The sequence below is a fragment of the Alosa sapidissima genome, chromosome 9 (assembly GCF_018492685.1).
Source record: "Alosa sapidissima isolate fAloSap1 chromosome 9, fAloSap1.pri, whole genome shotgun sequence".
Lineage (NCBI taxonomy): Eukaryota > Metazoa > Chordata > Actinopteri > Clupeiformes > Clupeidae > Alosa > Alosa sapidissima.
The window spans coordinates 26041365-26063471 of NC_055965.1; the positions used below are offsets into that span (position 1 = coordinate 26041365).

The window sequence follows — 22107 nt, forward strand, 5'->3', positions numbered from 1 at the left end:
CTTTTCAACTTAGTGTTTACAATTGACATTTCAAAGATTATTAGGATGATCAAAACCTCAGGGAGGCCTTGCCTAACCATTAGCAAAACAAACATAATATTAAAATATCTCCAGTGATTAGCCTAGCCATAGCCTATTTTCAAGTGGCCTAATAACGAAAATCTGAGCGATTATTTTCCTGTAACTGTCATACTGTTGTTGTACAGTAACTGGATTATCGTGTTAGCTGGTGAAGATGGCTGACTTTGCAGCTGGAGTTAACATAGCAACCTCCTTCTGTTGCAGATCTGTTCAGCCTGCCGTTTACGTCTGCTTAACACAGTTTAATTTTAAATGTGACGCGATATGACAGCATTTGAAGTGTCAGGTCCTCTGTAGCTAATACCCACAGAGTAACATGAGTAAGGGCAGCAATAAACTAGATGTACCGCATAGCGGTACAAAATATGACCGCCTCTCAGTCCTGCATATTCTCTTCTCAAAAATAAATCACGCTTGTCAATTTCTCTCCATCTCCTACTCCTGCAACTCATGTGCATGTAAATGAGTGTGTGCTTATGTGAGTTTGCTTTTGTTTATAAGAGTGTGTGTGTGTGTGTGTCTGTGTGTGTGCATGTGCGTATGCGTGCCTGTGTTTGTGTGTTTATGTGTGTGTGTGTGTGTGTGTTTGCATGCGCACATGCGTATGCGTGCCTGTGTGTGTGTGTTTATGTGTCTGCATTCATGTAGGTGGGTGTTTGTGCATGTGTGTGTGTATGTGTGTGTGCTTGCCTGTCTGTATGTGTTTATGTGTGTTCTTGCCTGTCTGTATGTGTGCGAGTGTGTGTGCATGTGTGTGTGTGTGTGTGCTTGCCTGTCTGTATGTGTTTATGTGTGTGCTTGCCTGTCTGTATGTGTGCGAGTGTGTGTGTGTGCGCATGTGCGTGTGTGTGCATGTGCGTGTGTGCACGTGCGTGTGCATGTACTTTATGTGTGCAAATCACAAATGAGTGGGTATGGGTTAGTTTCATGCGGGCTCTTGAGACTAACATACCATAAATATTTTGTTATCTTGGGTGCAACGGTTCAGGTAGGGCTAGTTATTTAGGGGAGTGGCCACCAAGTTTCATGTTCCCTGGTGTTTCAGTAACCCGGAAATCACTGACCAAAATTGATGACCGTAAAAGAAAAAAATAAATTTCTTTTTTATATTTTAAATGACTTTGTCCTGATTCTTCCTGTGGATCTTAGTGGGCACTGAGGAAGCAATAATTTCATCGCTAGTTTTTCATGATTACTATTTCAATTGTTTCATATCAAAATTCACTACTTAATTATGTGTTTTATGTAGTTTGTCGAGGACTAGTCAATGACGCATAGTTTCAAAAACACACTTTTTGTGTTCATTCAAGTCTTCTTCATTCTACATATATCATAGTTTCGGCAGTTTCCTTCAAAATTCACAGAGTTTGTAGAAAACCTGTAATCTCTCACAAAAGTGTGTCCATTTCATGTCACATCCATAAAGCTGATAAAATGCCTTTTATTCTTAGGATGAAATTGATTATATGAAATTTGAGGATTTCTCAGTATTCAGAGGACAGAGGTTGCATTAAAAGTTATGCAAATTAATTCACTGATAGTAATTTTGCCCCCACTCTAAGGGATTTTGTTTACCAATATGAGTCCAATTGTCACATCCATAACGCTGGAACTGCCCCCTACCCTCCTTTCGCGGGGTCCAGTCCTGCGGGGGGGAGGGCTACAGATCAAAACGAAAAAAGGAGTTTCCATGCTATCCATGTGGGGTTACATGCCCACCAAGTTTCGTGTACTACGTCATCCCGCTTCGCTGCGCGGCGGTCATAATGACTAACAAATGGCTAGTATGCTACTAATATTCATGTTAGTAAGCAGCTAATTAATGTTGAATATGTGTGTCTTAATATAAAGTGTTTTCTTAACATTACAGTAGGACATTATTGTCATTAAACGCTTTTACAAAAGTATAGGCCTACACTTAATGACCTAGCAAATGTCAGCGACTTAAGTGTGTGATCAGATAAATAGGGACTGGCAGATGCAATAGGTAAATAGATATCTTTGCGTGTTATCACAAGCAGTAGCCTGTAGGCCTATAAAAGACACTTCAAACTGCTGCAAGTGCATCAAGAAAGGTCCCGCCTTAGACCATGTTAATGGCAAATCGCAGACTAGGATTTGGGGGTGGCACTTGGGGTGGCCAATCGAATCTCAAGGGTGGCCTGTGCCACCCCGTGCTACCCCTCTGGCTCCGCTCCTGAACATGGGAAACATCAGAAACTCTCCCTAGATGCAGAGTAAAGATTGCCCTCTGCTGGATAAAAAGTATAATGACACAATAACATTCACACGTCAACTCAAATAAATAAATGAATAATATACAGACAACTGATGCTGTGGAATTTTTTTTTTATTATTAATTCAAGCAATACTGATGCATGTATAATGGAATTGTGTACAATAATATTGCATACATTACAGTAAGATATTACAAATAACAGTTTAATATTTGACTAAAATGCATTACAATATCTGTATTTTTTTTGTTTCAAAAGCTGAAAAACTACAAAAGACACACCAAGTACCTTAAATATTGAAATGTGTTAAAGGTGCTCTAAGCAACGTTATACGGTTTCTAAACTAAAAGCTATTTTTTTAATCACATACACCATCCACTAGCTGCCTGTGCTCTGAATACACTGTAAAAAGTCCAGGCTCCAAAAACATAAACAAAATGCCTGGACCATAAAATGCGTGTTTAGGAGAATTTAAATTGCACTGGAGGGAGGGGAAGTAGCGATCTAGCTCTCTGTTTTGTTTGAATGTCAACAGAAGTGACATAGCCAAAATTAACAGAACACAACACGATAACTTGTACATAAATACATGAGATGGATAGTTGTATGGGAATCCATTTGCCAATATATATTTCATAAACAGATTCACAATTAAAGGTTTTATGTCAACTCACTTATCTAGTTTTTCAGGCTCTATCAGGTTGTGTGGTGTTGGGGTTCAGGCCCTGGTAGATGGCATCAGGTTGGATGGTGTTAGGGTTCAGGCCCTGGTAGATGCCATCAGGTTGGATGGTATCGGGGTTCAGGCTCTGGTGGACCGAACTCATCAGGATGGCACCAGGGTTTCCTCCCTTTGGAACATTCTCATAGCTCACATCATCCTACAACAAAGTTAGACAGAGATACATCTCAATACTAAAATATTTGCATTTAATCTAGGAACAGGTTAGCCTGGAAAATCCTGACCCTGATAATCTAGAAAGATTAAGGCGAGACACGGCAGGTGAAAACATCGTTTTTTCATGCACTGGTCAATTTCGAGATTGTGGGCTAATTTGCTACCTTAGCATGTATTCTTTCACACTACTACAACAACAAAGCCCGATTTACACATTTAGGTGTTTATTTCATTACATTTTGTCTACTCGCGCCTGTATATTTCTCCTAAATTCACCAAAAGTTAGTCTTCTAACGTTTCATGCTCTACCGCGACCGTGCTACAAAACATAACATGTGTAGTACCGTTGGAAAGCTCTGTTTTTCCTGCATGACGTTGTGCTATCCAAATATGGACACTTCCTTTGTAACCGCAACCAATCGCGAAAGTTCAAAGGCGAGTCTAGGCTGAGAACGGAATCTCTTGTCTGTGTTCCAAGGCTGTTTTCTCAAATTGAGTTTTTCTCATTTTCCAGTAGATACATCTCAGCCTATGTAGCACCTATGTACACCAAACTTTCCAGATATACACTTAGCAGTGCTCTGAAGATATTTACAGAGGGATTTGTTAATAAATCATTCCTGGCCTGATGTGACATTTATTCAAAAATATATGGCAAAAATCGATTTTTTAAGGCTATGGACAGTATATTCTGATTTCCTAGGTAATGAAAGCAGATATCCTGAAATCCCTCTGTAATTTTATTTTTATCTTGTATGCAAACAAAATGAAAAAATAATTTTGCACCTGGCTTCATCATATGTTCAGATCTATCTACCGAAAATATATGCAAATGTGCGCATATTTAATGAGATAATGCCTAATTTGCATAATTAGACATTCGAATTTCAAAAACTTGTAATACCTTTTTTGTTCATACTTGTGTAAGTAATCAACTGAGGAAGTTTCATGGTGATGTCTATTATTTTAAAATTTTACCCTATTCACCTGTAGTGTCTCGCCTTAAGGGTCTGGCAAAGAGCAATGTAATGGCCCAACTCGAGGGGCGGCAACAAGCATGCATTTAAAAATCTCACTGCTCGCAATTGGATAACACTTGACCATGTTTACTCTGAATGATTTCAGACTTCGACGCAATCGGATAACACTTTGACCAATGTGTACTGTCCTCCAACATTGCAGCGCTGTCTTCATCAGTTTAGCTGTTTTTTCCGGAATGTAAGGGGAAAAAGTAACGTGCATCATTGCTCTTTGCCAGAGTGTCGCAGAGACAATTTCATTGTGCTCTCACGAGAACTCTGGATTTCCAGGGTAGGAACAGGTACTTCTAAGGCAACATTTTACAATACACAGCCATTGTTTCCTTACATTATGTTCATCATCCCTAGGTGTGTAATTCAAGATCTCAGTGTTGGTAGCTACTTGGGGCAGCTGGACTACATTGTCACAGCATCAACATCTCAATAAACCCGTAGGGGCAATCGCTCTGTCGCTAGCTTAGCCACTTTTTAGAGTTTAAAACTAGGGCTGTCAAAATAACTGATTAATTTTGATTAATTAATTTGAGAAAAAATAACTGATTAAAAAAATTAATGCAGATTAATCGATTCTGTATGACCTTTGACCCCGAGCCGTTCTAGTCAGTAAAAATTAGATTGTAAAATGAAGAAGAGAGAAGAAAACGTTTGGATCATTGATTGGAACATTTACTTTTAAAAAACGGCCTGATGGTGTTGATAAAAAATAAAGTGTTGAAAATAAAGTCCTCTGCAATGTCTGCAGCAAGGAATTTGCATATCACAGGAGTTCATCAACTCTATAGTCGCACATTAATGCAAAGAAATAAGTGTTGACATTGAGGGGAGTATTAATTTATTTTCATTGTGTCCCCTAGGTCTGTGGCCTGAAATGCCTTGTATGTAAAAAAAACAAGCACTTTATTTTGAATTTATTTGAATTTGAAGCACTTTGAATTTATTTCCTCAGAATATTAAGTCATATCATAGATTATTATGGCAATTATTTGAACAGTGAAAATAATAATAAAAGAGTTTTTGAACTTTAATGTCACTAATGCTGATTATTCAATGATTCATTTGAATTTAAATATTTAAAATACTTTCACAGCAAAAATTATATATGCGATTAATTTAGATTAATTAATCACAGAGTATGTAATAAATTCGATTTTTTTTTTTTTAATCGATTGACAGCCCTATTTAAAACGATTTTAAACTTGCGTTAGACGAATATGTCATGTGACATCTTACTCCTAGTTGCTGAATAGATAGATAGAATGCCTGGAATTGTAGCCTACGGCCGAACGCACTGTACCTATGCTACCATCAGGCTACTCAACAACGAGAGAGAATTTCCCCTGTGTGTATTCACACCAACTTGGCCTACCATAACTTCCCAACTCTGCACAGTATCCCATTAACTGCAAGACAGTAGGCTATAAATTTTTTATGTAAAGTAGGCTAAACACATTATCAAAATACATTTTATTATGACTGCCGCGCAGCGAAGCGGCCAATTTTCCGTCAAGAATTCCCAGGACACTGAAAGACCGGGGTACACGAAACTTGGTGGGCATGTAGCCCCACATGGATAGCATGGAACCATCGTTTTTCGTTTTGATCCATAGCCCCCCCCCCCCCCCCCCCCCCCCTGCTGGACTGGACTGGACCCCCCAAAAGGAGGGTAGGGCAAACACAGTTTTCTGTGAATATCTCGAGAACGGTAGGGCCTAGGAGGACCACCTTTTTTTTGTATGTTGGTCTTAAGGGGCCATGTCAACCCATCCCATTACCACTTATTTCATGTATAGCGCCACCTAGTTAAAAATTAAAAAGCAAAAAATTAGGAGTTTTAATCACAATATCTCTGGCTGACATGGTCAAAACTGCATGAAATTGAAACTATAGGATCATTATGACACCCTCCGAATGCATGCCAAATTTCGTGGACAATAAATTAATTTATGAGTACATTAAGTGACCGTACACCAACAAGAGTTTTCTGTGAATATCTTGAGAACTGTAGGGCCTAGGATGACCAATTTTTTCTGTATGTTTGCCTCCAGGGGTCATGTTAACCCATTCCATATGGACACATGTGCATACACAGATACACACGCACACACATACATTCACAGTAATTGTACGTATGACACATACTCACACAGTAGACATATGTACGCATGCATGCACATGCAAACACACAAGCACATGCACACACACACAAAACACACACACACACACACAAACACCCACCCACACACATATAAACATAAACATGTACACGCACACATGCACACAATTCAAGAATTTCTCAGAATTATGAACAGGCAAGATGGGGGTGGGGTTGTATAAAATGTATTTTACATGTGAAATCTATGATTATGTTTTGGTACTTGTTGTCTAGCAGATACCAGTGAGAATTGAGTGTGCATAATGCAATTTAGTGAGACAGTTAGTGTTCGGTTCTTTAAGAATACATCATCTGCTGAGGGTTCCTCTTATAGGGTTAATCATATATGAGGGTTCCTCTTATAGAGTTAATCATATATGCCTTTCAGCATGACTTTTTTTTGTGGAAAAAATGTGCTGGACTGGGCGGCGGTCATATTTTGTACCGTTCTGCGGTACACAGGGCCGCGTTTGGGCATTGGGCAAAGGGGCTGCTGCCCCGGGCCCCGGCCGCTAGGGGGCCCCGGCGCGGGACATTTAAAAAAGAAAACAAGTGTCTTATCATCACCTGTCTTTGCCCGTATCAATGCATGCTATCACAGACAACAATTGCTTCGCATGAGACAATTACGAAATATGAAAGCGGATCTCGAAAAAAGAGAGAGCTTCAGCCAGACGTTCTCAGTAAGGCGCGCCAAAGCCATAGCCGTACTCAGCCAGGCTACTCAACAACGAGAGAGAATTTCCCCTGTGTGCGTGTATTCACACCAAATTGGCCTAGGCTACCATAACTTCTCAACTCTGCACAGTAGCCTATTCCATTAACTGCATGCCAGTAGGCTATTTACAATTTTCTATAAAGTAAAGTGTGTAACGTTATCAAAATCAACTTTATGCAGAACTATGCATGCGCGCACCTTTTGTTTGAGCAGGAGAGATACACAGGCATGCTACAGAAGTTGTAGGCTAGCTTGTTGTTTTCTATTACTATCTATGCTGGTTATCAGCACACAATGGTAAGCTAATTCATTAACTCGAGACTCATGGATATAACACGTTTTTTAAAACAACGAAAACAGAAAGGATGGAGACAGCAAAGCGAGTTATTTCAAATGGGCAAGCCGCAAGCACAAGGTAGGCAAGATTATTGCTTGTCAAAACGTTAGGCTAGCATTACCACTGTTTAAAGCCATACGTGAACGTAGCCTTCGCTAGAACAAAACTAGGTAACTTTAGCCTTTATAGGGCTATACAAAGTTGTCCAAATAAATAGGTCGTTGTTAGGCGTTGTTGTTATAAAGATATTGCATGTGGATGTTATTAGCCTACTACAGTATGTAGGCTACTTTTTAACTGACCAATGCAGGAACCTAACCGGGACAAATATTATCAAAGCGTTGAAAGTTATGTGGGTGTGTGCGTACCATCGCATTCATTCCTGCAGGTGCCATGTCCACTTTTTTTAAAACGAGGATCAAAATAGGGATAAGTCCACGTCTAGGCATACTACCCCCCCTGTCCCTGACAACGTTACCGTTATCGGCTGCGACACCCCCCTTGTTTGTATTTGATGTGGTTGGGCTGTGTGTGTGCGCTAGACTGCGTGTTTCAATGTATTTGACGTCGTGGCTGGCTAGGGCTGCGTGTTACAGTGTATTACAGACAGCGTATTACAATGCATCATGATGTGGCTGTGTGCTTGCGCGCCAAACTCTAGGCTACAATGTTTCATGAGTTCAGGCGGGAGTTGCACATTTTAGTCTGACCTCAGGCGCGGGAACCTATTTTTGACCAGGGGTGCTGAATAACAAAAATAATGGATGTCCGACGATTTCTCCCCTCCTGGACATGTTTCGGATTTTGACTGCTAAATACATCATTTTAGTGCGGTGTGCGGGTGATAGAAAGAAGTTTTAGGGATCAATAAAGTATATCTATCTATCTATCTATCTATCTATCTACGTCCTGGGCAGCCACAAATTCCAATGTTCCGCGACAGCAGTCCGACTCCACTGCACCCACCCTAACCCCACAGAAGCGCACTTGACATCATTAGCCTATTTCAGTATAGCTAAGGAAAATTACTTTTCTGATTGTCAAAACCACACCAGAGATGTTTGGCTTTAAATATAAGCTAATAATCAGGCTGCAATGATCTCGCAAATAATTCCTGAATAGCCTAAAGTGTGTCGTCTCCACAGCAAGAATGTGTCCTAATAATTTCTATCTTAGCGACTAGTGAAATGATTTCACTAGCTATAATTTATTAATTTTGCAAAACTGTACAACACAATTAAAGTTTCAGCTTATCCATGTGTAAGGGTGCCTCAGACTATGGATAATTATTCTGTACACCGCTGTCTTGACGTGTCAACCCTCCCCTGTGAAGAACTATATTCAATAGCAGCCTAGGACGTGGATTGACAGTAAACCAATCAGTGGCTGTAAAGGTTGTTGTGCCGTCCAATGGGGAGTATGGAGAGGGAGGGACTTGGAGAAGGAGCGCGAACGAGTGAGAGAGAAGATGGCAGCCTCCGTGGACTACACACGTTAGACAAAAGTGAAGGTACTCTATTGAGTTGCATTAAGTTAAGTATTAAGTAAAGTATCTTTAAGTTCAGTTCAAAGTAGTGTCATTGTGTTCCGGTGTTGCACCAAATCCTGTGACCTGTCGAAATTTGTGACTCTAGAGGGCGCTCTATGAATTTAATGAGTTGGACTGACACATTGACAAAGCACTTACGCAAATAACGTAAGATCACAGAGGTCTAAAATATGGACCGGGCAAATAAATCCTCTACTATACTGAAACTTCAATGCAGATGCATTTACTGAAATGCAAACGCACAGTAAACGCTATATAGTCTGTAGTTCATCAACAAACAACCTACCGGTTAAAACGGAAAATGATAGCGAGAAAGTAGCTCGCATAGCCTAAACAGATAGACTCACTCAACACGCAGTAGGCTAGGCTACGTCAGCAAGATCGGTCAGCCTATTTTATAAATGGTGAAGACACATAGTGCTTTTGTGGTTAAGCGCTTGAAACGGTCATTTATTTTCAGAATGTGTCAACTCAAGGTGTTTCTGGGTACAACTACAAAATATGGAGTCCTGTGTGCTCGTGCAATGTCATTTTTTTTGTTGTAATAAAAATAATATAAATTGTGTTTACGATAAATCTGCTGTTGTTATTGGGAAAATGTCATAGGCTACTTATAAACATAAATCGGGGGAGGGCCTTGTTTTGCAGCTTAAATGAAGTTTGTTATCATCTGTGTGGTGATTTTTTATGTAGGCTAGCCTAAGAATTTCTATGCCACTATTTTGATAGCGTACTGTCAAATTATGTTTCCCCACTGGAACTTCTGCAGAAATGGACTCATACGCACACAAAACCATCTCAGGTGAATTCTCTGAATGTCCCATGTTTAACCAAACAGCTTCCATCACTCCAGTGAACTTCAGCAGGACAGGTCACATATTTTGATAGGCGTATTGCCTACTGTCATATTTTGTCATGCACGCCATGCAATAGGCCACCTGTTCACAGGAGTGATGGAAGCTGCTAAACATGGGACATTCAGAGAAGTCACCTGAGATGGTTTTGTGTGTATATGAGCCTATTTCTGCAGAGTTCCAGTGGGGAAACATAATTTGACAGTCTATAAAAAATAGTGACCGATGTTTTGTTTTATTACTTTATTATTACATACAAAAATCACAATACAGATGACAACAAACTTGATATCTGAAAGCTGTTGGCTAAAATAAGGTTAATGAATAGCTGCAATTTTCACAATAACAACAGAATATTTATCGTAAACATACCATTTCTATGGAAGTAGGCCTATGCATTTTCATTCAAAACAACCAAAACATTATTTTTTGGAAGAATGACATTGCACGACCACACAGCATATGTTGTAGTTCTACCCACAAAACAACCTTGAAATACATTCATAAAATAAATTACAGTTTCAAGCGCTCAACCACACATGTCAACAAATTGTGTTTGTTTTTGTTATTTACTAGGCTACATATGTATTGTAATACCAAACCCCAGTGAAATGAAAGATGCCATCCCAATGACTTTTACAACGAGGTGTGACAAGGTGGAGCACTGTCTTAACCATTTAAATAGGCTATGTGACCGATCTGAATGAAGTAGCATAGCCTACTGCATGTTGAGTGAGTCCGTCTGTTTACTGGGGTGGTGAGAGATATTTGGAGTGATTTTCTCGCAATCATTTTGCCTATGGGCTACTGTAGACTACTTTTGGAAAATTGTGACCTTCCGTTTTAACCGGTAGGTTGTTTGTTGATGAACTATTAGACTAGCCTATATTACGTTTATACCTACTGTGCGTTTGAATGTCAGTAAAGTAGCCTAGTTCGTTTCTTTAATAGACCGTTCATGTTTGGACCATGATCTTACGTTATTTGCGTAAGTGCTTTGTCAATGTGTCAGTCCAACTCATTAAATTCATAGAGCGCCCTCTAGAGTCACAAATTTCGACAGGTCACAGGATTTGGTGCAACACCGTTCGGAAAGTGTATGACGTCGTAGTGTGAGGTGGAATTGCCTCACTAGTTATCCTATTGTGAAGTGTTAGTTTCGTCGTCTTTCTAGATCAACGTGGGACGTTTCATCACGTCAGCTTGCAAGAGAAGCCAGCGCTTGTTCGTCAAGCTCACTCTCTCCCCTCCCCTCCCGTCTCTCACTCCCGCGGCACCAACGGTGTGGTCTGTGAGTATTCCCTGCCACATGAGACTCTCCACTCCAGTTACTGGCACGAATAGACGTTCACCCCGTGAACTGGCTAATACTTTTCTTGTGGAACACTTTTAAGTGACCATCCTGTCTGACACTGAGCGAACATTTAACTATAAGTGACAACAGTCGTTGACAGCGGGAATTGAGTCATGCCAAAGCATTGAACTTATTGGGAGGGACTTTTGTGATACTGAATCACGTGTTGTGGTGCTTACAAGTGTATTACAATGTGTTATGTGCTGTTGATGTTATGATGTGTAATTGAAGGGGGTTTACTAAATCTAAATGCCTGTTGAAGGGAATTGTTAAGACCTAGTGAATACGGAACTGTAGCCTAAAGGTGAACTAAGAAAGGGGCTTATTTGATTTTGTGTTAATACTGTCATGATTTGGGTTTCATGTAAATTGATAATTGCTTGGTTTGGTTGCCCCTCATTTTCAGTTTGTCAGATTTCAGATTAATACCTCACCAGTGAGTAGGTGTAAGGGTACCAGGTTTTCATAATCAAAAAGGTTTGATTCCAGTTAAAGCAAATGAGAAATTAAAAGTAACTTTGTTGACCATAACTTAAGCGTTCTGGTGTGAGGTTACACATGCTTTTTTGAACGTGTAAATCGCATAGAATATGGCCTATATCAATCGTAGGCCTAGCCTTTCAGCTTATCCATGCTTTTTTGAACGTGTAAATCGCATAGAATATGGCCTATACCAATCGTAGGCCTAGCCTTTCAGCTTATCCATGCTTTTTTGAACGTGTAAATCGCATAGAATATGGCCTATATCAATCGTAGGCCTAGCCTACACACTTGATCGCTATCACCAGAGCCCGTTTACAGATTAGACATTCTCTGGCTATCACATAGCTGAAACCACGCTACGGTTCTTACAGTAACTGACTCACGTTCACGTTGATCTCTATAACTGTTCATTTTTAGTAGCCTATTTCCAACCAATCCATAACCCTTTTTTGCTATTTGACTCATCATTTCACATACACAAATATAAATAATGTCAGACAGCGAATTAGTAATTATTTAAAAATATATAACAAATTTTAAAAATATATCTCCTGCCAGCAGGGGGTGCTGCAGCACCCCCCTTCCCACGCCCTTGTCTGACCTGGGTACCACTGGCAGTTTTCAAGCCTAAATTGAAATGGGGGGGGCTCGGGGAGGCCTCTGCCCCGGGCCCCAGATGACCTTAACCTGGCCCTGGCAGTACATCTAGTTATCTAACAGTGATAATGGATGTAATAATGGATGTAATGCTTGCTGTCTCCCGTTCCCTCTAGACATAGATACGCACCTGTCTCTTCTTGTTGGTCTTCCCAGAGACACTGCTAGAAGTTCTTCTCTTCCTCCTGTGGTAACGTAAACATAACTAGTCCTGAGAAGTGGAATTGGGTCAATCCACAGGAATTGCAGCCATTCCACAGTAGTGATAGAGTGGGTGAGCTCATTGTTTACTTGATTTATTTCTAAAGCCATGCAGGTTTGTTTCATAATTCAACTTCAATCAGGCTATGTGACTCTTCTTACAGTAAGTTTGTTAGAGTTTGAGAAGAAATAAGCACTTTCTTCACACAAAACACATTAGTGCCATTCACATCACAATCCCTCTTTAATAAAGTCTTTACTGACTTACCTGTGGTACATCACAACGGCCAGGACCACTGTGAGAACTGTAAGGAGGGTAACAACCCACCCTGCAATCAGAGGTGCATGCTGGCAACCTAAGCCTGATTGATAAACATATACAGTACAACACAAAATTATGAGTATGACATGACCATTAAAATAATTACACATTTATCAAGGATGATATTTAAAATATGAAGGGTTGAGATGCAAAAGCCTCTAAATGCCACCTATGTCAAAAATGAGATAAAGATGGTGAGGGGATGCTCTCCACACATAGTATACGCTAATCAAATAATTTAACTTCTAAACCCACTAAATACCACTATCTTCCTGGTCTGAAATATCGATTTATAGGCAAAAACCTATAGGAGCCTGAATTTAAATGCTCATTTAAAAGAAAAGTGGTCAGACGGATTTAGAGGGTTTTGCATCTGAACTCTTCATATACTGTAGCATCATTATTATAATAATAATAAGAAGAAGAAGAAGAAGAAGAAGAACAAGTACATGATGAATAAGAAGAGTACCAATAAGAAACTATTATCAAGGATGATGTTTAAAATATACTGTGGCATTATGAAGAGGAAGAAGAAGAAGAAGAAGAAGAGGGAGAAGAAGAAGAGTACCAATAATAAGATGAAGCAGAGTGCAATTAATTGAATGTTTACCTGCCCAAGAGACATTAAGGGTAGAGGAATCCTCTGAGGAAATTCTATTTTTGGCCTCACAGTGGTAAAGTCCAGCAGTAGTGGTGTCCAGAGTGAAGGTGATGGTCTCCCCTGAGCCTACTTCAGTAGTTTCATCTCCAGTCCATCTAAACCACCTATAACTCTCCACTGGTGGGTTGGCATTACTGCTGCAGCTCAGGGTCACTGAAGATCCTTCTTTTAGATCACCAGAGTGAGTGAGAAGCACAACTGTCCCTTTAGGGGGGTCTGATTGAAGACAAAAGTGTAACATTAAAAAATAAAAATGTTCAGCTACTATTATTAAAACAAATGCAGACTCCAATTAAATATGCACTCTACACTTTACTTACGGAGAACATCCAAATTAATAATTGTAGAGTTTGAGTGACCATGTTTGTTTTTAGCTTCACAGTAGTAAGTGTGTTCAGAGTGGGCTTTACTGATGCTGTAAACCTGCTGTGTTGATAACATCACTGATTCACTCTTCTCCTTCTTATACCAGGTGTAACTCTGAACTGGTGGGTTGGCATCACTGATGCAGATCAGAGTCACTGAAGCACCCTCACGTATCTCACCAGAGGGACTGACTGATGCAGAGGTTTTCTTTGGAGCATCTGTTTAAAATAATAATTATGTAAGTGAACAATAACCCTTGGGCTTTCAAATTAATTGTATCTTTACATTTAAACAAACAATGCACAGCACGTAGTCTGACTTCAGTTCATGTTACTAGATTTCATGAAATTAGCATATAGTGAGAGTAACGTAAGAGATGAACAGGCCATGATGATCCCTAAATATCAATAGTTTTCTGTTTTTGTTTTTTCGGTAACACTCCATAATAAGGTGCCATAATAAATAGCAAACTAGTAATTACCTAACCCTTTGTTAATATTTGTTAATTGTTACTAAACTATTTGGCACAAGTTAATATAATATCATTAATTAAATATTAGTTGTTTGCATAAAATCTGTATGTTAATGTTTTAACAAATCTATTAACTAGTATTGTATTAATATTTGTTAATAGTTAACTAAATGTCTTTTCGGAACTAATTAACAGTTATTTCTTACATCATTTAAATGTTAAATGTTTATTTACAAACTATCTGCTAATATAAAATGTAATGACATATTATTATTTATCTAGCTTTTCTGATTAGCTTTGTGGAGAATTTATGGAATTTATGGTTTATGGCTTTATGATCTTGTGGGGTGTATAAGGCACCCTACTGCCAGCGGTTGGTTGTGTGAGAGTTTGCGCACCTCTTCTTCCACTTTTACATTACATTACATTACATTTGGCTGACGCTTTTTTAGCCAAAGTGACTTACAACATGGTAAACAGTTTAAGTTTTAGAGCAATTCTCAACAATTTTAGGACAATTTAAAAACATTAGAGTGCAGTAAGAATAAGTGCATCAGTGAGTGCTGTTTTTAACAGTTACTTGTCAGTTTAAGACGGCTGGTGAGTGCTAGGATCAGTAAGACTTGTTGTAAGTGTTGCTATGAGAGGAGATGTTCTCTAAAGAGCTGGGTCTTCAGGAGTTTTTTGAAAATGGAGAAGGATGTCCCTGCCCTTGTAGGAACTGGCAGTGTGTTCCACCAACGAGGAACAACAGATGAGAAAAGTTTGGATTGGCTTGAGCGTACCGGTGGTAGAGCTAGACGTCGTTCGTCTGAGGAGCGCAGCGGTCTGGAGGTAGTGTATGTCTGTATGAGGGCATTCAAGTAGGTGGGAGCAGCTTAAGGAGACTACTTTGTAGGCAAGCGTTAGAGCCTTGAATTTGATGCGGGCCGCCATAGGTAGCCAGTGTAGCTGGATGAGCAGCGGGGTAACATGTGCCCTTTTGGGTTGGTTGTAGACCAGGCGCGCCGCCGCGTTCTGGATCATCTGAAGTGGTTTCACTGCGCATGCTGGGAGACCTGTCAGGAGGGCATTGCAGTAGTCGAGTCGTGAGATGACTATTGCCTGAACCAGAAGTTGGGTAGCATCTTGAGTCAAGTAAGTCCTGATTTTCCGTATGTTGTAGAGTGCGAAACGGCATGACCGGGCGACTGAGGCAACATGATCTGAGAAGTTTAGTTGGTTGTCGAGAACAACTCCTAGATTTCTTGCAGTCCTGGTAGGTGAAACAGACAGGGAGTCAAATTTGATGTTGATGTCGTGGTGTATGGTAGGTTTACCTGGGAGGACCAGCAGTTCAGTCTTTGAGAGGTTCAGCTGGAGGTGGTGTGCCTTCGTCCATGTAGCTATGTCTGAGAGGCAATCCGAGAAAGGACAGATAGAGCTGTGTGTCGTCTGCATAGCAGTGGTATGAGAAGCCATGCGAACGGATAATCTGTCCCAAGGAGGTGGTGTAGATAGCAAAGAGAAGGGGGCCCAGCACTGAGCCCTGGGGGACCCCTGTGGTGAGATGGTGAGGTGCAGATAGCTGACCAAGCCATGATACGTTAAACGAGCGTCCTGTGAGGTAGGATTCAAACCAGGAGAGAGCAGAGCCGGAGATTCCCATGTTAGCGAGTATAGAGAGAAGGATGTGGTGATTAACCGTGTCAAAGGCAGCCGATAAGTCAAGCAGAATGAGTACTGATGACCGAGCGGTCGCCCTGGCTTCTTTTAAGGCTTCTGTTACAGACAGCAGAGCCGTTTCGGTAGAGTGGCCGCTTTTGAACCCAGACTGATTTGGATCCAGAAGGTTGTTCTGTGAAAGGAAGTCAGAGACCTGTTTGGAGACTGCCTTTGGATAGGAAAGGCAGGAGTGAGACAGGGCGGTAGTTCTCGACTTGAGCTGGGTTGAGCTTGAGCTTTCTTAAGTAACGGTGTTACCCGGGCCATTTTGAACGCTGTTGGAAATGTGCCGGTGGTTAGCGAGGCATTGGTCACATGTGTGATAGCTGGAGCGATGGTCGGGCTGATGGACTGAAGTAGGCTCGTAGGTATAGGGTCCAGCGAGCATGTGGTAGGACGGCTGCATGTCAGGAGTCTAGATACTTCACTCTCGGAGAGAGGCGTGAATGCTGAAAAGGATGTTCCAGCAGTCCCTAGAGGTTGTAGGAGTGCGATATCTGAGTCAGATGCGTTGAGTGGGCATGTAGAGAATTGACTGCTGATTGCCGCCACTTTGTTTGTAAAAAATGAGGCGAGGGTATCTGCAGTAAGGCTGGATGGAGGAGGAGGCAGCTGAGGGTTGAGTAGCGATTTGAAGGTTGAGAAAAGTTTTCGAGTGTCTGTAGCGCTGTTGATTTTGTCATTGTAGAAAGCCGTCTTAGCAGCAGTGATGCTGGCTGAGAAGGAGGTCAGGAGTGTCTGGTAGTTTTTGAGGTCATCAGTTAGTTTAGCAGTTAGCACATTTTAGTGATGAGGACTGGGTGTCAAAACTCGCTTAGGCCTACCTGTGTGACATAGCCTATTCGGGTTGCTTAATGACCTCAACCTGTCACTCCAGGGGAGAATGACAACTGTCTTTAAACTGGCAGATAAAGTCGCTGCATTTAAAGCCAAGCTTGATTTGTGGGGACGATGAGTGGACCGGGGTGTATTATTTGATATGTTCCAAACAGTAGTGGGGGTTTTGGGAGAGACTGAGGCAGGGCCTTTTCTCTCGCAGCTGGTGCGCGGTCACCTTGTTGCGCTTTCAAATGAGTTTGAGCGTTACTTCCCATCCTCCAAAGATCCACGGCAAACAAATGAGTGGGTCCGCAACCCATTTGTCAATATTCCGAATAGTCCTAACTTGTCAGCGCAGGAGGAAGCGCAATTGATCGAAATTGCAAATGATGGTCTTACTCTTAAGAGTGTGTATGAGGAAACCTCTCTGGCGGGTTTTTGGATCAAAACCAAAGCAGAATATCCCGAGATAGCCGTAAAAGCGCTGAAAACGTTGCTACCATTTCCCACCACGTAGGCCTATCTATGCGAGGCCGGGTTTTCGGCAATGACTGCAACTAAGACCAAATTGCGCAATCGACTGGACATTTCAAACACACTGAGGGTGTCACTATCTTCCATCACCCCCAGATGGAACCTTCTTGTTGCAGGGAAACAAGCACAGGGCTCCCACTGATTCGTAGGCCTGATGCACGTTTCGTTCCCATGTTTTGTTCCCGTATTTTGTTAAACATGTTCACACAAGTTGTTGAATATTCATAGTTCATATTGTTCAATTTTCACTTCTTCAAGTTCACGTTTTTCACATGTTTAAGAGTTTGTTACCTTCACTGTTCGTACATAACTGGAGCTAGTTCTTTTCAAGTAATGCATGCACAACACATATGGAACATTGAACCCCCGAACCTCCCCCCCCCCCCCCCCGCCGGTCTGTGAAAAAAAAAATGGGAATCAAACCGGTCCATGGTACATAAAAGGTTGGGGACCCCTGGTATAGAGCACTCCTCACTGTTTTAATTTTGTAACTGTAAAATGTTGTTTAAGTTGAAAACTTTGATATACCACCTGTATTATATTACTTTACATGTATTGTTAGGATTTGGGTGCAATTCTAACAACTTAGAGAATGTTTATTAATGTTTTCATTATGACCACGAGTTCATACACACTGAGTCTTACGTGACTAGCTGTAAACTCCGCTAGCAACTTTACATGCATTCAGTGTAGTTTAGCTTAGTGCTTATGGAAAGTGCAATTCAGTCTAGCAGGAAATGATTGTACATTTAGTTTAGCATTATGTTTATGCATTACCTCCGTATGGTCTACGTCTGTGAGTGTTTAGTGAGTCTCAGAATATTAATTAACTGTCGTTCTGTGCACCTGAACATTCCATGTCGCATGTCTCCCTTGCTAGTAGGGCTGACAGTGATGGTATAGGAATGATGCATGTAATATAGCCCATTCAACTACTTTTTATTTTGCTTGTGCAGATGCTGTTTTATGTATGCCAGTGCCTGAAGGCATGTTTTGTTTTAACTTTTCCTAAAGGAATAAATGTGATAAGCCAGTTTTGGTCTCAGTCCCTTCACCGTTTGACTAATAGTTATATATTACTAATATATTAATAAAGCTTAACCAACTTTATTATAAGGGTCCCCCATACTGATAGTTATATATTACTAATATATTAATTAAGCTTAAACAACTTTATTATAAGGGGCCCCACACTTATAGCTATATACTACTAATATATTAAGTAAGGGATAATGTATAGAACGCCGGTCATTACTGGGAAAATAAGTCCCGACAGTTCTTGTTCCGGGGTCTTGTTCCGCCCTGAAGGGACTTATTTTCACAGTAATGACCGGCGTTCTATACATTATCCCGCTTATTATACGGCTACTTGCCAAAACAAAATAATAAACTCCCCACGATATGACTTTAGCCTACATAACCTAGCCTATTTATTACCGTTCATCGTGGCATTTGCTGAGAAACAAATAGTTCGCAACAACACACGCTGCTGAACTTGAATCAAACATTCTTTAGAACACAGCTGATCAACCGTCTGCTTTCACGTTTGAATGAAGTTCCAGTCCTTGCGTAGTGATATGAAAGACATTAATCAGAAGCACAAAACCTGTTGCCATTGACAGCGGTGATTAAATGCTTTGCCGGTGATTTATGTAGATTTAACATAGGCCCGAACGTTGGGAAGGCCCATTCATGTGAATGGAACTTTCTGCAGCACTCTGAAGAGCCGTATAATAATTAAGCTTAACCAACTTTATTGTAAGCGGTTCCGGCGCATGTTTTTTTCTTGAATTTCCCCTTGGGGATCAATAAATTCTATCTATCTATCTATCTATCTATCTATCTATCTATCTATCTATCTATTGTAAGGGTCCTATGGGGAGTGGTTCATATTGGGATAGGCAGAAGCACATTTTAATAACAATTAGTTAAATAATAATAAGTCATTAACTTTTCTATTAACATATAGTTTGTAAATAAACATTTAACATTTAAATGATGTAAGAAATAACTGTTAATTAGTGCCAAAGACATTTAGTTAACTATTAACACATATTAATACAATATTAGTTAATAGATTCATTAAAACATTAACATACAGATTTTATGCAAAGAACTAATTTAATTAACTAACTAATTTAATTTAATTATATTTAATTAATGATGAAAAAACTATTAACTTGTGCCAAATAGATATTTTAGTAACAATTAACAAATATTAAGAAAGGGTTAGGTAATTACTAGTTTGCTATTTATTATGGCACCTTATTATGAGTGTTACCGTTTTTTCTACTCACATTGAACATCCAGGTAAACAGCAGAAGATTCACGGCCACCATGTTTGTTCTCCGCCACACAGTAGTAATGGCCAGTGTGTCCAGAGGTGATCTCGTTGATTCTGTAAATCTGCTCTGATCCCACCAGAGATGGCGCTGTTTCCCTCTTCTTATACCACCTGTAGCTCTCCACTGGTGGGTTGGCATCACTGCTGCAGGTCAGAGTCACTGAAGTGCCCTCTAATATTTCACCAGCAGGACTGACAGAAACTGAGGCCTTCTTTGGAGGGTCTAGAAGAGAGATATTTGACATAAGAATACACAAACAATGGATGTAGGTTTGCCCACATCATTTATTACTTCGTTAGCTGAGGAATGTAATACTTTTGTTTTACAAACTGTTTGTTAAAGGCAGTTGTTCACATGTACTCACACAGGACATCAAGTTTCACTGGACGAGATGGATGATGCTCTTGGTGTTTTAATACACATGAGTAGCTGCCTGCATCTTCAATCCTGATGTTATTGAATATCAGATCATTATTGTTTGTTTGTGTGCCAGGTAAGACTTCCTCGTCCTTTTTCCACATAAACATGGAGTTTTGTCTCAAGGTGCATTGGCTGTTACAGCTCAGTTTAACATATTTCCCCTCAACTGCTGGTCCAAACGTCTGGACTACAAGGTCTGTAAAGTCTTAGAGGGACATAATAATAATACTGTCAGTAAACAGCATCTTCAAAATCATTAGGAAATAATCTGGAGAGCTGGCGAGTTCAGTCACTGTTACAATGTATGTCTATATGCTAAGATTTCTCATCTTGACTTCAGTCTTCTTTAGTTTTTGGTGCTCATATCTCCTTCCTATGGAACCCTGGAGGTGTATTAAAGGAGAATTCCGGTATTTAGCAGTTTGAGTCCCTTTTCTGGTTTGTTTTGAGTGAACTAAAGTGGTGGACACAGAATTTTTGACGATTGGTCCTGTCTCGGACTTTTTGACTCGTTTAGAATCGCCTTTTACTGTTTCAGACTGGCTGGCTACGGGCATGTGTGTATTTTAGTATTATATTTGCATTTCGTTCGCTTGGGTTTTTTATTATTACTGAGAAATATGCTAACCATTCCTGCTTCAGTACCAGACAGGTCATCATGATAAGTTATTAAAATTTTAGGGGCTGACCCCTTTCATTTCTGCTGCCGCAACAGAGTAGACGGACACACGATACAGTCCGAGGAGTTGCAGCTTTATTAAGTTATGCGCAGTTGAAACTCAACATAAGTCTCCCTCACAAACTCTGATCTGGTCGCTATAGCTTGGCCAGCTTTGCCGTTTATCTGCGATGAGCCTTTACTCCATAGATATGAAACACTGTCGCTGGCAACTCACTAGCAATTCACTGACGTCAGGTTCACTTAAAGGAGCCACATAGGCCTAGGCTACAGCTATTTTGTTGACTGCTGTACCATTGAGGCAGGTAAAATTACTGCAATTAAATGATGCTTATTAAATGCTGTCCCCAATTCACTTTTCACATTTTTTTTTTCAAGAGTAATATTATCGGTTATGGTATCGGTATCGGCCACAACAAACCAATAGATATTGGTTATCGTTATCGGATCTAAAATGTAATATTGGTGCATCTCTAAAGTTTATTGGTTATGAACTTTAAGTTGACCTTTGCACCGGAACCTGTTGCAACGGACAGAGTGGAGTGAAAAAAAGAATAGGGAAGATGAAAGCAAGCAGATGGCTAGTCTGAGCTTGCTGCAGAAAAAATAAGTTTACATGGTTATAGCTCTGTCTCTAAGACATTAGAGTAGAGTTTAGCTGACTAGAGTTGTCGGACAGATAACTAAAGTATTAGTGAAGGTGTATTTCCTCAGTTTTGGTAGGCATTGAAGTCACGTTAGTTTCAGTCAAGTGGTGGATTCATGCATGGTCGCCATTTTAGCTCAACTTGACAGGGCAAAACCCAGAAGGTCACTACCAAACATTTCTCAATTGATTGTATAGTACTTTTTCACATAGAATCCATTTCTGCTTGGGACATTTTTATATCATGCATAGTTAATGGAATAATTTACATATTTGAATACATTAGATAGATGCATAATAAAGAAATGTATTGATAATATGGCTGTAAGTAGATAGGTTTATGGCTTTAGGCCCAAATAATATTCAAATTGTATCAAATATAACAAATGATCATACTGAAGTTGTTTGCTTTTACCTTTGACAGTGAGGGTGACACCAGCTGATTGCCATTTCTCCCCTGGTGTTGTTGTTTGAATCCTGGCATAATATTCAGTTGTATCTGTGACTCTCACATCACTCAGGATCAATGTGCAGGTTTTCTTCATATCTGTATTGTATTGCACTCGACCCACATACTC

The 22107-nt window shown here is 40.2% G+C and overlaps 1 protein-coding gene across 1 annotated transcript; it reads right to left on the minus strand.

The window, feature by feature from the left end:
• Nucleotides 1-2709: 2709 nt before the first annotated feature.
• LOC121719498 (B-cell receptor CD22-like) lies at nt 2710-22045 on the minus strand. Its single transcript, XM_042105205.1, has 8 exons — nt 21945-22045; nt 20149-20409; nt 19737-20006; nt 13865-14128; nt 13494-13760; nt 12830-12923; nt 12491-12545; nt 2710-3199 (listed from the first exon to the last, which is right to left on the minus strand). Exons 2-8 carry the CDS (start codon nt 20309-20311, stop codon nt 3005-3007), a joined length of 1308 nt encoding a protein of 435 aa, XP_041961139.1. The 5' UTR covers nt 20312-20409; nt 21945-22045; the 3' UTR covers nt 2710-3004.
• Nucleotides 22046-22107: the final 62 nt, after the last annotated feature.